This window comes from Colletotrichum abscissum (genome assembly GCF_030869225.1).
Source record: "Colletotrichum abscissum strain IMI 504890 chromosome Unknown Scaffold_3.1, whole genome shotgun sequence".
Taxonomy (NCBI): domain Eukaryota; kingdom Fungi; phylum Ascomycota; class Sordariomycetes; order Glomerellales; family Glomerellaceae; genus Colletotrichum; species Colletotrichum abscissum.
Genome location: NW_026850209.1, coordinates 434,667 through 451,174, shown reverse-complemented (window position 1 = coordinate 451,174; position 16,508 = coordinate 434,667). Strand labels below are relative to the sequence as shown.

The 16,508-nt window shown below is 53.0% G+C and overlaps 5 protein-coding genes across 5 annotated transcripts; 1 reads left to right on the top strand and 4 right to left on the bottom strand.

Moving 5' to 3' along the window:
* Window positions 1-881: 881 nt before the first annotated feature.
* Window positions 882-1,666, bottom strand: CABS01_01486 (zinc knuckle; the record flags this gene model as incomplete). Its single annotated transcript, XM_060534866.1, has 3 exons — window positions 882-1,286; window positions 1,341-1,516; window positions 1,573-1,666. 3 exons carry the CDS (start codon window positions 1,664-1,666, stop codon window positions 882-884), a joined length of 675 nt encoding a protein of 224 aa, XP_060398055.1.
* A 1,771-nt stretch (window positions 1,667-3,437) lies between these two features.
* On the bottom strand, window positions 3,438-4,356 carry CABS01_01485 (uncharacterized protein; the record flags this gene model as incomplete). The annotated part of the gene is made up of 3 exons (XM_060534865.1): window positions 3,438-3,460; window positions 3,768-3,897; window positions 4,180-4,356. Coding segments are annotated over 3 exons (330 nt in total), but the record flags the coding sequence as incomplete, so codon positions are not given.
* Window positions 4,357-6,396: 2,040 nt separating this feature from the next.
* Window positions 6,397-8,244, bottom strand: CABS01_01484 (uncharacterized protein; the record flags this gene model as incomplete). The annotated part of the gene is made up of 4 exons (XM_060534864.1): window positions 6,397-6,435; window positions 6,978-7,100; window positions 7,168-7,472; window positions 7,545-8,244. The coding sequence occupies 4 exons, from the start codon at window positions 8,242-8,244 to the stop codon at window positions 6,397-6,399; spliced, it is 1,167 nt and encodes a 388-aa protein (XP_060398053.1).
* Window positions 8,245-11,757: 3,513 nt separating this feature from the next.
* Window positions 11,758-12,992, bottom strand: CABS01_01483 (WD repeat domain-containing protein; the record flags this gene model as incomplete). Its single annotated transcript, XM_060534863.1, has 4 exons — window positions 11,758-11,807; window positions 11,864-12,619; window positions 12,673-12,799; window positions 12,855-12,992. The coding sequence occupies 4 exons, from the start codon at window positions 12,990-12,992 to the stop codon at window positions 11,758-11,760; spliced, it is 1,071 nt and encodes a 356-aa protein (XP_060398052.1).
* A 678-nt stretch (window positions 12,993-13,670) lies between these two features.
* Window positions 13,671-14,420, top strand: CABS01_01482 (transporter particle component; the record flags this gene model as incomplete). Its single annotated transcript, XM_060534862.1, has 4 exons — window positions 13,671-13,705; window positions 13,761-13,769; window positions 13,829-14,051; window positions 14,109-14,420. The coding sequence occupies 4 exons, from the start codon at window positions 13,671-13,673 to the stop codon at window positions 14,418-14,420; spliced, it is 579 nt and encodes a 192-aa protein (XP_060398051.1).
* Window positions 14,421-16,508: the final 2,088 nt, after the last annotated feature.

Below are 16,508 nucleotides of genomic sequence, written 5' to 3'. Positions count from 1 at the left end.
CAACAGCTTCTTTTTTTTGTGCGTCACGCCACAACAGCTTTGCCGGGGTGCTCACCATTCCTCCCTTCAAAGGGATCTTCTACTCAACAACCACTTCCACCGCCCCAAAACTCTTCTTCTTCATAAGATACTTGGATATCTCTCATCCCCTTCCCCGAGCCCCATCTTCCATCCTACGGATCTTCCCGACCCCGGTATGCTGGGTCAACAGTGCAGCCCATGGCCAGCTTTAGCTGTCCACTTATGCCCACTGCCGAGCACAGGGGTAGTGAAGATTCTGGGCCGCGAACGACCCTGAAACCGTCGTTCTGTAGAATGCTCCCCTTGCTGCCGTATGCCTGAGTCCAGTTGCGAGTTAAGGAACAGACACCGGAAACAGAGTCGCCTCGTTGTTGGAATATTGAACCAGAAGCAGCATTGTCGAGCCAAGATCCTCCATAAGATGGCTATATGGGTCGTGAACTTTTGTTTCCAACTGCGCTGGATAAGATGCATTCAAACGTGCTTGAGACCATCCGTCGTGAGAGTCGTTTGCTATGAAGAAAGGAAGCCTTTCCCGTTTTGTTCCAGAAAATGAATCGTGTTGATGAAGGGGAATCCGTGTAGACGCCATGTAAAAGCAAAGTATGCCATTTGGCGGCATGCCCATTTTATGCATAGATTGAAATAATAACCAGAATGAAAGGTGGAAGTTGTAGTTGCGGTGATGTTCAAAAGGCGTAATGATTGGTCGTATTGCAGATAAATGAAAGCGACATCGCTGAAGGAATGCCACAAAGGTTTTTTTGAGGGAAGCTGCATCAAGGCAAGCCTGCCTCTATCCTCAGGCCTAGCCCAAGAAGTCGCAACGTCCTCAAGAGAACATGTCCAGAGATCGCCGTCTAAGCAACGGGGGCAATGGGCGCAACAGCGGGCTGAGGGATGCCAGGGGCAGCCGACAGATCAACGTCGTTGGGGATTTCGCCGTTGGTGTTCTTCTGGGGGCAATCGCGGGAGATGTGACCGGCCTCGCCGCACTGGTAGCAAGTCTTGCCAGCAGTGTTGAGGGGACCACCGTTGGGAGCGGTGCAGTCACGAGAGATGTGGCCAAGCTTGCCGCAAGCATAGCACTTCATGGCCTGAGCCTGGCAGTCTCTCGCAAAGTGGTTGGGACCACCGCACTTGTAGCAGGTAGCAGGACGAGGACCACCGGTGAAGGCACCACGGCCGTAGCCGCCGTATCCGCCACGGGGAACCGGGGGGCCACCTCGGCCCATGTTGACGCCGGCGGGGTTGGGGCACGCGCGCTGCTCAAACATTAATAACCTGGGCATTGGTCTCTAAAAGCTGGAGTTTCTTACCGCAAGATGACCGGGCTGTCCGCAGTTGTAGCAGCGGCCACTGGTGCCAGCGCCGCTCAGACGCAGGGTTGGGCAGTCAGCCTGAACATGGCCGAGTCCCTGGCAGTGATAGCACTGCTTAGCCTCGGTGGTGCGGGGCAAAGGGCAACCGTTGGACTCGTGGCCGGGTTGCTTGCCTACAACCTGGCGTTAATGATATGCCTAGCAAAAAATTGAGGAGTAAGTGACTCACAGTTGTAGCAGAGGCGCTCGGCGGAAGAGCAAACCTCGGCATAGTGGCCAACATTGCCACACTTATAGCAGGCACGACGAGAGAGGGAAGACATTTTTGATATTGTGTGACTGAGACTTAGTGTTAGCAACAGTCTATAGGTCAGTGCTTCGCAATGTTCATCGGAGCCTCTCTGACGCAGCACAGCAGAAGCTCCAATGCTCCAAGTCGCAATCCAAAAAAAAATAATATCGCAAGCAGCAGCAGCAAGCAGCAGCTTTCAGATCGCAGTGTAGTCCGAATTATCGCCTGTCCAATTTGCGAGGATCAGACGCGTCCAAGGCGGAGGTGCAAGCGCCGTGCTCCAGCTCAACACCGGCGCGGAACTTTGTGCGCATATTGCAATTTTTGATGATCTTCTCCTCGGCAGAAAGATATTTCAGGAGCCGCCAAGTATCGGATCCATCTATTAGCGTGGTGGCGAGTAGCTGAAGTTGAGTTGAGGGATTATCCAAGCCGATCCACCGAGGGCTTTCTGGGAGAGCAGCGCATCGACTCGAGCGCAAGCGCGGGGCCGGGGTAGCGGGGATGATAGCAAGCGAGACGGCGCAATTGTGCGACTCCGGATTCAACACTGACGGAGAGCCGAGAATCGATTACCGGGTCGATGTGGCATGCGGCAGGCCGACGCGGCTGCGGTTGGATTTGGGAATGGTGGGCTAAATTGGATCGCTGCATTGTGTTCGCGGTAGGGCACACGACTGCGACGCGCGAAACTCGGCGCATATGTGCGGAATTGCGACCAGGCCAACAATAGGCGGGGTTGGCGCATCATCGAAGCCGGTCGCGTTGCGCAAACGAGTCCGACTACAGAGCAATGACGATCTGGATTCCATATCTGAATCGAAGTAGATGGGAAGCCGGATGTTGTAGTTTGCGCTCGCCGAATTAATTGTGTTGCGTTGCGATGCGATGCGATGCAAGTCGAGAAGTGTGGGCCGAATGCTGATGCCGATGCCGACGCTGATACTGGTGCTGATACTGATGCAAATATTGATGCTGACGGTGCGGATAGACTAGAGAAACGGCGGCCGCCGTCGCTGCTGCTGCTTGCTACTTGTTCCTCTTACTCGCTACCGTGATGGGCTGGGCTTTCGGGTGCGTCGTCGCATGCACTTGATGCGACGGCAAGGCGAAGAAACGTCACGGCACCACCACATGGCAGCAGGGAGCAGAGGACGAGGGGGGAGGGCCGGGTAGAAGGACAGAGGGGTAAAGGTAAGGTAAGGTATGGTAAAGTACCGGTAGGCGGGCGAGAGCGAATGGGAATTGTGCGGACAAGACGCAAAATGCAGGAACGAAGGGTCGAGGGCGAAACTCACCTTTTCGCGAAAAATTGCCTTTGAGAAAATCGGGGACGTCGAGTTTGTTTCGAAGAGAAAATGCGGTTGACTATGCGGGAAGGGGGGAAATAATAATTTGTGAAGGAGGAGGAGGGGTCTAGTAGTTGGGAGGAAGAGGTAAGCGCAAGTGGCCAGGTGAGAATGGAGTGAGGTAAGGCACTCGCGGTAAGGTACGGAGTAGGAGTAGGAGGAGTATTAGCGGGGATGGGTTCAGGTTGAATGGAACCGGGGACTGGGACCTGACTGAGGTGGGACTGGGACTGGAACGAATAGGTTGGATGGACCTGGAACTTGGAAGTGAGGTAAGGTAAGGTGGGAAACGGAGGACGGAGGCGAGGAAACGTGCTTCCGAATTATATTTCTCTTGCAACCGCTTAGGTTCTACTTGGTAGGGTACAGATACTAAGTTAGGTAGGTACGGATACAGATACGGTATTACTTCCTTCCTCCCCATGATGGTACCTTCCATCACCCTTCAACACCTTACCTTCCCTCAGGTAAGGTACCTACATAAGGTAGAATCGAATGGAATGTCCTTAAGCAAGGCAGGTGGCACCTCAGTTGACGACCTGCCTTACCTGAAGGTAGACTTTGGCTCACAAGATCATCGGACTTGACGCTGGCGAAAAATTTTCAAAACACCACACAGAATGAGGGCGAGTCGGAACAAGGTTCTTTTGGTGCCAGTGCGTGAGAAATGGCATCTACACAAGACCGGGAGGCTACCTTAGAAGGAAGGGGGTACATGACAAGGAAACAAGACATCCAAAAGAGGATGGCCACATCCATCACACCTTGTTTGGTGAAGTCTACCTACTTCCTCCGCCTTCTCCGCCTCTTTCCCTGCTTCTCGCCCACGGCCTCTTCCTGCTACTTCAACTGCTCTCCAACTGCCCTCGGTACCTGGCACTTTCTTCTCCTTCTTCTTTTTCTTTCCGAGGGACTTGACGCCAACAGTCAGTGACTGCTTTTCTAACCCCTTCCCCTCATGGGAAGGTTAGGTAGCGTTGAGAGGGGGAACCTCCATGTACACCACAACCAAGCAAACCCCTTCCTGAACTTGACGAGAAAGGAAAGGACGGGACTGGGCTGGCTGGATTGAGGTGCTCTGAGCGTGATGGGCTGGGTTTGACTGGGTTGGAGAAGCGCGTGTGGCAGGAGACAAGGAAAGGTGCGTGTGGGACGTCTACCTCGAATCGGCGTAGCGCGTTTGCACCAATCCAACCAAATCACTCAGCTCTGTCTCCTGGCTCTTGTTGGAGGCCATGACATTCTCAACGTGGGCTGGGACTCTGAGAGCCATCACGACTTCCCTTTGCCCACTACCTTCCCGCTGGCCGATAGCCACAGAGCGCACACCTGAAAAGTGGAACTCGATCTGAGATGGTATCAACTGGTCAATTGGACTTCCGAGTCCGGTTCTCTCGTTGCGGACATTTGGAAACCTTGTACCTCACGATGCCATACCTACCTACCTAGCCCATGGAACTTGGAAGAGTTGCACTTGCGCTTGATACGCACCCGCTTAAAACTGCATCCCTTGCATTTGCGGCTTGCCCTGCACCTGCAGATTCAGTCACCCGCTGCTCCTCCCACATCCCACATCCGCCAATGACGGATGCTTTCCTGTCCATGATTCGATACCTACATTCCCTTCCCAAGAACCAAAAGCAAAGAAGGCCCAAACCCCTTTTTGATACTCACCCCAAGCTTTCAAGCTCATGTGGGTGGAAGTTCTTCCATGGGTATCAACTCACATTTGAGAGCAGGAGACAAGAGAAACATGTACACAAACGACGGAATTGATGAAAGAGTTCGAAGCCCATACGATCAGGATTCTGTCAGTCTGCCTCACATTCGGCACAGACCTTGAGAGGACGGGCGCGGACCACGAGGGCAGTTGCTTATCACCATGTCTAGACTCAACACTCAAGTGTCAAGACTACCTATGTAAAGCCATCGACCAAGAATCGTCAAAAGTGGAGGGCGGGGACAAACAAGTTCCCCTCGCCGCTCGGGCCAGGTATCACAACGATGCCCCGACAAGTCACTCTTTAGCCAAGGCCCCTACTCCTGGTAAGTAGTCATCTGTTGGCGAGACTCTCTTGACGCGAGTCTCGACTCTTCACCCCGTCCAAGCTCCAACTCACCTCGTTCTCACTCTACCGAGCGACGGATTCTCCTCATCCTCACTGTCCATCGTTCACCAGGGTCAACTTGATACGCCACATCCAGTCCAATAAAGACAGCCTGTATTATCAAACAAAGTTCAAACTTGTCCTACTCAGCTCGTCTTCCGCTGCGCCAGACCTTGCCAAAATTGGAAGCGCGAGGTAAGTTTCATGTTGTCCTTCTCACAAACCTTGCCCTCACCCTGAACAACCTCACCACGTGCTCACCCAACTCTGCGTTACATCTCTCGTCTAGCGACGAAGTTGACCAGCCAGTCTCACGTAACCACTCGGTAGTTACGGAGTGCGGACACTCGACTCCTGACGAACTAGAGGTCCATGTTCGCAACCTCTGGATCAAAGCACAGAACAAACACGAGCGCACAAACATCCTCTTCTACAGTATCCGTACAACAGCGCCTATCTCACTATCAACTTCACCATGTAGGAGGACCTTAGCCACCTCTCCACGTGCTAGTCCTCTTCTGTTGGCACTTGCCTCTCAGTCCAGGCCTCGTAAATCCGCGCGCTAAGAGAAGACACTTGAGCAAACTTGGAACAGTCATCCGGCCAACGGGGTCAAAAGCCCTCACAGTGCATGCCCACCTGAATGTGCCGCCCAAGCAAAGAGAACCAGACTGAAAAAGATATGTATCAACCCCAGTCCTCATGGCGTCCATGTGGCGGTTCCTGACCCGGTCATTGTCCGTGTGTCGTGACACTTGGACATGTCTCAACATCAATTCCCCGCCCTAATCCCCCTGGCCACAGGTCCGAGGCTCACTTGCAAGTGGCTTGCAGGGTCGAAAGGCAGGAATTTGCAATGGGAATAGCTCTGTGGACACCTGCATTCTCGAGATTCTGAGCTTGCGCAACGCAGCCCGGTAGGTGACCACGGACAGCTATTTCCGCTTGCTCACAGACAGGTTTTCAGGTATCTGATTCTTCCGCCTGGGAAGCCAGAAGCTGCGATGAGCATGCAGCACATAGGTAGAATGCAGCTTTACGTATGGGCTACCGCGACGAATTTGCTACTGCCTCGTTGATTCTGCAGGACGGGATGCAGAACTTGGTCTGACACAGTTCGTGCAGCCGCAGAATACCACCCGTACTAAGCGCACTGCTGTATTTCCGCACCGAAAGGCCGTAATACCCTTTTCCCGCTTGGGAGTTGAGATCAATCATCTTCTGCAGAGCCGCCAGGCCAGATCGTCCGGGGTAAACGTAAGCCCAGCCATGCTGTGGAACCACTCTCGCAGAACACCCCGCAGCTACCAGTCGTCATGCTGAACAACATGCAAGAAAGTGTACTGTGCAGTCATCAGTCTTTTTATACCCTTCTCGTAGATGTATTCTACGTGGTTCTCCATCCGAAATCGCTCGTGTCATGTCTTTTCTCTTATATTACACTTTCGTACTTACCTCTTGAATTGCCAAACATGATATTGTGGCCCCCAGTACGAACATCACCATACCGCGGCAATTCCAAAGTACCGCACGTCATGGCTTCTGCTTCTGCTTGTGCTGCCTTCTGTGCCAGATCCTCAAGTTGGAAAATAGTACTTCGACTTCTCAATGCTCTCACAAATACCGCCAGCGCCTACGCCGCCAAAATCATATAATATAATAAACAAGCCCCTTCTCTGTGCTCAAGGAGTGCGAGCCCTTTTCTTTTCCTTTCTTCTCTCTTGTCATGACCGTGGCAGGTCGATCCCCGTTTACATGTTTACCATGCACTCCTGTGTTCACCCATTCGCCCCCGTTCGGAAGGATGTGTAGGTAGTGGGGTAAGTACGTCAGTCATTGCTGCCGGGGCCATGGATCGGGGTCGAGCTTCCACGACATAGCTCACCCCGTCCTCTGATGCGTATGATGGGGGCCGAGGGCCAGTGCTGCTTTCTCCGCGACTGGATGTTCCCTCGTTCGGCGCGGCGTTCGGGTTGCGCTGCCAGTAGATGCGGTTGGGGTCAACTCTCTGAATGCAACTTGTCAGTCCAAAAAACTTCCTCACGTGTAGTACCACACTTATAAGTATTACATACCACACTCTCTCGCCAGAGGCCGTAGGCTGGGGGCTTGGCCAGGACCGCCTCGCTGACCTCTCCTTGCTCCTCTTCATCGCGCGCCAGCACAACTCGGATTGGTTCTCGTGGTACAGCGTAGCCACCGGGTGCCAAAAGTTGCGGCATTGGCGGCCTGGTCTCATCGTCGACCCGCGGTCGGATGACAAGCATGCATAACCGGATCAAGCCGTGACAGAAGAATATCGTGACGAACAAAATAATGAGAATCAACAACACAGTGAACTCGCTACTGCGAATATTTTGTGTGAGGGAGAGTGCTAAATCTATTCAAGTGGTTAGTCTCTGATAATATTACGCCAAACAATTCCCATAAGCTGGGCTTGGGCACCACTTACAGACGGCGAGAAGGAGCGTCAGGAACCCGCCTGAAATGAAGCAGCGGAGGATCTGAGATCGCATACGCCGTGATTTTGGCCATGGAATACAGAGAAGAAATCGTTTAGGATGGCCCTCGTTGTTGCTGTCCTGTTGCTGTCGACGATGTGCCCGTCGTCTGCGCCGCCGACCTTCTTGTGCCATGTTCGCCAAATGCATCTCTGCAGGATCTGGCCCTGTGAACCTCCTCGTCCCGCTGGAGGTTTCGGTTTCGGGGCGCCGTGCGACAGGCGCTGGCATTGTCACGCGAGTCGTAGCTGATGGTTGTCCGACTCTGCTTGTCGTGGGCGGTTCGGGGGAAGAAGACTCGTCGACTCGGTTTAGGGGTTGTTGCGATGTCGAATTGGGCCACGAATCGGCGCCATTGGAATCGCTGGTCCATGTTCTTGCGAGGTGTGGCAGGTTCAGACGGGTTCCTGGCAGTGTCGGGAGGCCAATGTTAAACCGTGGTGTTTTCGGGCTGTCGGATTCCTCATCTCCTAGCCTTTGCATCCCGTTGCCGGGACGCCTCCGTGAAGAGAGGGAAGGCCTTGTGCCAGGCAAGCGCCGCGACCGAGGCCGTGAGCCCTCTTCCATTTCTGGTTGTGTAGATGGCCCTGCCAGAGCCTGCTGCTCGATATCCTCCCCCTGCGAGGAACGTCCTCGCCTAAGAAAATCCATGGCGAGTAAGTTGAGTTGTATGCCAGACGCTTTGCCGTTGAGAGTTGGCAGATGAGCTGGAGTTATCACCGTTCAAGTTCCTCGCATTCTTCGGTGTATATGTTGGCTTAGTCAAGGTGAGCAGTCGTCGAGTGTTTCGTCGTCGTCCAGCGGCAGTCGTCAATGGCGTTGGAGGCGCAGAACGCAACGGCGAGGTTCCCCTGTTGGCCAGTTGCACAAAGGAATCGAGTCAGCCGCGACAGGAAGAACAAAGGCTATCTTGTCTCCTAGTGCGGCAGTGGCGAGCTGAAAGTAACGGGTGGAAAACGGCCGCAAAACACCAATGATGGTAGTCGATGAGTTAACGGCGCCTTGTTGATAAAAGAAGTCCCAAGGGATGAAAAGGGGCGCCTTGCGTGGTCGACGGAAGGCTGATACTCGCGTTCGCAGGAGCACAGTTTGGGGAAGAGGGTATCAAGAAGGGTAACGTTGGCTAGGTAATGTAGCTCCCGGAGCTAAGAGAACAAGCGACGGTCTACAGACAGCGTGACTTAAGGAGGAGGAAGAATAAGGAGAATGAACTAATCTGACAATGAGGGCGAAGACGCCAGGCGGGCTAGCAAGAAGCAGAAGATGAGGACAATGCCAAAAAGGCAGCTGGCGCCAACATGACGCTGGGCGCGATGTGGTATGGTGAAGAAAGAGGAACAGATCACAGAGGGACTGATAAAAGAAGGGAGCAAGTTACGATGGGCCAACAGGAACCAAGGTACAGGGTGGCAGGCGTTGTTTCCGAGCGTCCTCTTCGTGGTCCGCCGGCGACCTCAGCCAGCAGTTCGGTCCAAGGCAGGGCTAGGCAATGCGAGGGATGGTGTATGCAATGTCAAGCCAAATATGAGAGGTAAGGAGGCGTCGATGGGCTAACGAGTCTGGCGTCTGCAACATGCGGTTGGTCTAGATGTGTGTCGTTTGGGGATCAGTGTACGGCGGCATTGGACAGGACAAGAAAAGAAAGCGGCGAAGTTGGTCAAGCAGACGCCACGCCAGTCTCATCCCAGCATACGAGGGATTCTGCGACTTGCGACTCTGGAGAACCTGGAAGGGGGAGCAAGCGGACGGGATAGGGGTGTTTGAGAGGGCAGGACGAGAGTAGGATCTGACGAGGGAGAGGGGGGATTGGGGGAGGAAACGCGCAGGATCTGCAGCATCGAGGATGTGAACAGGTCGTAACGCCTACACAATATCTGCATTTAGACCCTTGCATCCTACCTACATACGACAGCCGCAAGGTAGTCTTGGCTTGGCCCAGACTTTGTTGTGGGCGATTCATTAGTGAGTGTACTTGGTACCTCCATACACACGGAGTATGGATACAGAGAGATGAGATGGGATGGATGAGAGTGTACTCGTAAGGTGAGGAAAGGAAGGCACTTCGTATGCAATGAAACTGAATCGAGGACGGCAAGGATAATGCAGGAAAACCTCTCTCCGTCTTCCTCTCTCTCCAGACACTCGCAGACCTACGGATGCTCGCAGTCTGAGCTCTTGAAGACTCGGCGCAGATGTAGCAGTGCTGGACGGGTCGGGTTCACCCATCGATTATTGACTTCTCTGACAATTGGAGTGTTGCACAGCAGTCGAGGGGGTTGCTTCTGGAAACTTGGGAACCAATCGTATGAGGCGAAAGAGTTGACCTCCTCGGACACCGTCACAACTTCACAACCCTCCGCACAGCGCGTGGGACCTGCCCTGGGCACTCCGTAGAGTACGTACCGAATCAGGAAGGGCTCAGGGGGCCCGGCTGGAGATAGAAACGTGTTTCGGATTCTTGTGTCGACGCGCGCCAACCCTTAATTGGACTAGGCCCATCAGGGCGCGCGGAAAGGGGTTCTCTCATTGGAGTCTCTGCTTGTCTTGAAGAAGGGGACGCCAACCCAGGCCCCCCCATGGTTTGGGCCGGCGTTTGGCGTTTGGCGGTTGGCGTTTTGAGTCTCCCCCCAACTTCACTTCACGTCTGCCATTTTGTCTTTCCAACTGCTTTGCCTCCAAAGATCCGTACCTCCGTGTGCACGAATATCTGTGAATGGCAACTGTAGGTGACATTGGCGGCAAGAATAGCAGTCTTTCGCGCCTCAGCTTAGCGTCCTTTGCGGATCATTCGTCTCGTTTGGATTTAGATGGTTCCCGTGGTCAAACTCCTGTGATGAACCCTGGTATCTACGTAGCACGGAGTACTCCTACGCAGTAATGAAAACCCATGCCTCTTGCGCTAATGTGGGGGTTATATCGCCTCGAACCTCCACTTGTAATCAGATATCTTCTAATAGAAAACATCCATGGTTCAAATGGGAGAGCAGCAGCCTTCCATTTGATTGTGTACGGTTACTACGCGGACATAGGTCTTGACAACAAGATTGCATCCATCACACATTGTCACGGTGAGCCGTTGTTGGCGTCTTTCTCGTGTGCCATTACCTCAGCGTACGGTTTTGCCTCTATGGATATTAGCTGCCGTGAGTACACGTGTGACAGCTAGAGAAGGTTTCGCGGTGTGCCGCCCAATTGAATCGAGACACACAAGCTGGGACACTTGACCATTCGGAGCCGACGCCCCTCCGCGTCACCGTCCAAAGTCACTGCATTCAACAGCTGTACTCTTTCTCTTTTCTACTGCTTGATTCGCACTCGGTCCGTCAGATTGCGCAATGTTCCGACCTCCGAGCTGCGTTTCTAATCTCTCTAGAAGCCGATAGAGTTCAACGTCCCAGAAACTTCCGCATCACGGCCGCGCACCACACGATCCAAGGAGGAAACACGGGGCCCATGGCCCTTGCTGGACATATGGCTGTGGGCAGCCTAGCTAGCTGGACATGCCCGTGACATCATCTCATTACAAGAGTCATTCAATTGGGGACCATGCCTCTGCAAGCCGAATTACTCCTTATTGAAGCTACGGTGCTAACTTGGTATTTCCTGTGAATCGAACCACGCGATCTTGTCTCAAGGTTGCCCTTATGAGACAAAACGAAGACACATCGGATGAGCATTTCTAGGCCGTGTTACTCGCGAACAAACACGCCTCGCCCAAACTCCCTGCGTAAGCCATATGCAGCTGGCAGCCGCCGGTATCGGCATTTTCCTACAATTCCAACCGGCAGTTCCCGAATATGTCTGCCCGCGTTTGCGTTATCTGATCTAATCCAGTGTTCACGAGATTCTGCCATGATCAACACCGGAAACTCATGCTCGTGTCCCGTTTATGCCCCCCTGCTGCCATACTGGGATGATGTGCCTTCGCAGATGGCACTTACCAGGGCTTGGTATGAGTTGCTAGGACCAAACGTTCCTGGCTTGCTTGTGATGCGATAATACATGGATTGTATATCCGTAGAGCGTCTCTGCGCCGCATATGCACCGCACAGTCCGCACCGAGAGCATGCAGGCAGAATATTGAGTTGGTGCAACATCAGAAGACGCGGACTAGGCGTTGACGATGTGGCTAGCATGGAGAAAGCCCACTGGTGGTGGTTTATTTCACCGCAGCTCCCCCAGTAGCATATTCCGATCAGACGACGCGGAAAGTACTATCACAATTTGTTAGCCCAACGTCAATTGTATCGCGAAAAGAGATAATGCTCACCGATGGGCTCCGTTCCGGGCGCGAACTCGACACAGTTGACGGTTCCCTTATGACCCGGAAGCTTGTACAGGAGCTTTCCAGTCTCACTAGACCAGATAGTCGCAGTACCGTCTCCGGACCCGACAGCCACCTTCTTGCCTTCGGAATCCCAGCTAGCCTTGATGAGGTTCTTCTCCAGGCCCATGGACGCGCCGTCGAACGTTCTGATGGCTCTATCGGTCGGGGCAAATGGCCGAATGTCCCATGTCCTCACTGTGGAGTCCATGGCATATGAAAGCAAAGATTGCGAGTCCGGAGAGACTCTGAGGGAGGTGATCGTATCTTGGTGTCCCAGCATCGAGTACACGACCGATTTTTTGCGCAAGTCCCAGACTTTGATGTCATTGTCGATGCCTCCCGTGTAGACCTCGTTTCCAGCCTCTGACATGGCAATGGCCGTAATGGGAAATTCCGTCTGGATGTAGTCTGCTGCGTTCTTTGATCTCGGATCCCACAAGCCGATAGAGCCGTCGTCACTTCCACTAACTAGCATATCCTCGCCTCGTTTGCTGAGGTCCACTGTATTGACGATCTCTTCGTGGCCGATGTATCTTCGTATTCTTGTTCCGTTCTCGAGGTCCCAACTTGCCAGGTGCATGTCTGCCGAAGCCGAGAAGACTATTTTGGAGTCTCTCGACCATTGGAGATCTAGAATTGCGCCTCGATGGCCGTTAAGAATGCCGTAGTTTTCGCAGTCCCCATACGTTCGCCACAACACTACTCGCGAATTAGTTTCACCTCGCCAGCGATAAGAAGATATTTAAACTGACAAATGCTTCTGTCCATAGATCCTGAGGCAATGAAATTGCCCGTTGGGTCGAATTTCGCAGCAAAGATCTCGCCCGAGTGACCAGATAGTTCCATGACCGGTGCCTGCAGGTTACTTGTGCGCGGTGTCTGTCGGCCAGGCCGTCAGTAAATTTCCAATTGGCAATGAAGAGTAGTCGCATACCGCCTGCACTAACGCACTGCTCTTTCCCGAGGCGTTCAGCCTTGCTAAAGCTCCTGTTGAAGATCCCACATTCTGACGCTTGACGATCATCTGGCTTGCGCCGAGCTCGTCATCCGCCGGTCTCTTCTCAGCAGACATGGCTGCAGTCGTCGAACGTGTTTCTCGAGGCTCGTGGGTGTTCTACTCGAAGCAGGATCGTCGTATGGCGTGGATCGTGCTGATTCGCGTCGATTTGAATGTCAATTGAATCGGGCAAGCGGTTGTTGACTAGAGAAAATGTGTTGGCTGAGGTCATTGGCCCATGCGAGGTTGGGATGTGGACGGAGCTTGCTTCTGCCGATCCCCGAGCTAAAGGTGGGACCTCGATTCAGAGGACCCGGAGAGTCCACCTCGGTGCATCTCCATACCTTGCTTCGAGGTACACTACCATACCTAGCAGTGCGTAAATTACCTCTTGGGTAGGTATCCGTGCCCAGCTTTCATTGCACTTCCCACAAGCTTATCTTATCTTCAACCTCATCGATGTCCACCAACACCAGCTGGCACCTCACGGTTCATTCGAGCCTCTCGTCCAACTCCGATCAGTGCGACAACCGACGACGGCAATAGCCCTTGCGACCGCCGTATCCACCGATATCGAAGACTTGCGACTGCACTTCACTGTACGACGTGAACGGCTCCAGACAACCCACGTGAACGACGCAACGTGCTTGCGATCCGAGGCGGCAGCCACTTCCGCGACACAGCCCGGTACCAGGCGTCCGACGCCAGCGATACTTCCCTCCCTTACTATTTGGCAGGCGTCTGCGAGGAATCATGGCCGCAAGCAAGGCAACCCGCTTGGGAGAGGAGTGCGTTTTCTAGCCAGACCCGGGCGTGGGTAGACAGAAGCTAACAATGCAGCAGAATCTGGAAGTACGTTGCGTGGCACCTGAATGCCCAAGAACGAACAAGTCTGACGTGCTTGATTGTAGAACCCGCATAGACAAAGTCAACGCCGAGCTCGTCACCCTCACCTACGGAACAATTGTTGCGCAGTTGTGCAAAGATTACGATAGCGACTATGTCGAGGTCAACAAGCAGCTGGACAAGATGGGATACAACATCGGCCTTCGTCTCATTGAGGATTATTTGGCAAAGTCGAATACAATGAAGAGATGCGCAAACTTTCGCGAGACCGCAGACGTCATTGCAAGAGTACAGTTTCCCTGACTCATAAAGTATTGAGCCTGCATGCTGACCATTGCGCACTAGGTCGGCTTCAAGATATTTCTAAACATCACGCCACAGGTGACCAACTGGACGACGGACAACAAACAGTTCTCGCTTGTGTTTGACGAAAACCCTCTCGCAGACTTTGTCGAGCTGCCCGATGACGAGCGAGCGCAGGATGAGCTCTGGTACTCCAATATCTTTTGTGGAGTCTTGCGGGGAGCTCTTGAGATGGTGCAGATGCAGGTCGAAGCGCACTTCATCAGTGACGTTCTGCGAGGCCATGACACGACCGAGATGAGGGTGTCATTAGTGCGGTACATTGACGACGAGCTTCCCCCCGAAGATGACTAGATGTGATTGCATCTTGCCACGCAACATTGTTCTTTACCATAACCAGACGTGCTACAATGGGTTGCCCCGCATCGACACAAATTTACTATCTGTCGATGGAAGTCTGGAAAATAGCGCGCAGCCTCAATTCCCTGTTCGCTGGTGGAGATGGAGGGCGAGGCCAGCTTCATCGCTCATGATGATGCGCCAAATGCACCTCCATGGAATCATGAAGTAGGTGAATAACGCGGCCAGGCGTATATCACATATAACAAGATGGAGACAACTGGTGAAGCACCTAAGCCGCAGACATGACCTACACGATATCAAAGAGACTTGTTCATACGAAAGCCACCACTGCCAACGTGAAATCCCGAAGTTGAAGGCGATTGTTGATATGATATTGCTATAATTGGGTACAAGGGTGTGTCAGACTAGTTAGGGAGAAGATCATCTACTGAACTGGGCGTCTTCAAGCACATGATTATACGTAGATGTGGTTCTTTTCAAAGTTCCTTCGGGCAAGCTGTGTTTGCGGCGATTCAGCCTCTATTCCCGCATGCCTTGAAATGAGTTTCGAGACAAGTTGACTTTCATGGAATTGCCCAATAGACCGACGGTAAGCATTGAACTTCATTCAGTGAGCGCTTAAGAAAAAGAGATTTCACCACCGGTGTGGCTACGTCTCTTGGTGCTCATGCTTGGAGTCGAACTCGAGTACTCGTAGCCTGTCGCCGAGTAGGCTGTGGGCGAATTGATTGTTGACCTTGAACAATCCCACCATCCAGCCGGTTTTTCCTGAACCACCGACCTAGAGGGCGGCCTGCTGTTTCTGGTGACAGCAACTGACTTGAGGGAATATATGAGGGCTTCTTGTAGCATGTGCGGAAGGTAAGGAAGGTATGATCAACACCTGCCTTCAGGACGGCCGGTCGATCTTCGGGAAATGTGGGGCATTACGGGACCCGTCATGGGGCACTTAGGACGGCAATGGAAAGTGCCCGGATCCTTCTGACAAAATGGTTACAGTACGGAGAAGCCGTGTGCAGCAGCAGCAAAGCCGGGCAGTTCGCAAAAAGAGTATAAGCAGCAAATTTACACACATGGCAACCAAGTATGCAATCTAAGCAGGATTGCCAGGCGACACCAATTTGCGAGTCTTTAATGTTCATTTGCTCTTGCTTCAGTTTATTGGATCAAATGTTTTCAAGTTTACTCCTGTCGAGATGATTATACGGAACCTTAAGCTTGCTCGAGAGGTCCGTGCCACGGCCCATGGCTTGCCTTTCATTTCCCGACTGAAGCTGTTAGTTAATTATGGATACTTAGGCTCAGAGAACCTGCGAATGATCACAATTACTCTTTGGCTCAATGCCGGATGGAGAGAACAAGCCCCTTTCGATTCCCAGGCCTCAATGCGTCATATCGGTGTTGCAGAAGCCAACGTGCAACGGACTTGCCGGTACATAGGTAGACATCTGAGCGTGAGGGAGCATGGAACGAACCACCTCGGTTCTCTATTCACAAGCAGGTGAGCGCATTGATTGGAACAAGGCTATATAGGAAATACAACAATCGCATCCCAGGCGACGTTGGAGTCATTGGTCGTACTCGTGTCGCGCGGCGTGTTCAAGATGCGTTTGACATTGTGCCTCACGTAACAGACAGGTCAAAGAAGCTTATACACCTGAGGCGATGCTTCTAGATGTGCATGGAGCCTCCAGTCAGCTTCAGAGCAAGAAACCGGTAAAAGGGAGCGGGAGGCGGGATGTCGGATACCAAGTGCCTTGGGCGGATCGTGAATGGTAGTCTCTGTCAGAGCTCTCCACCTCACGCCACGAGAAGCTGGAGGGCAGACGCGTTTATGCCGGACAGGATCTCATTTTGACTGAGACGTTTGATGGAGCGCGTTTTTTGGTGCGGCCCATTCAAGATGCGACGTCAGCAGAAGTGTGAAGATTGGGTATGCTGGTGGAAGCGGCGCGCAGCTAACACCCGGTACCGGGTCATAAGCTCGACGTGCCACAACGCGACTTCCAGCATGGCACCCCGGGCTCCCATGCCGATGAGATAAGGTACTTAAGATCACTACCTTAGCTCCAGGGAAGG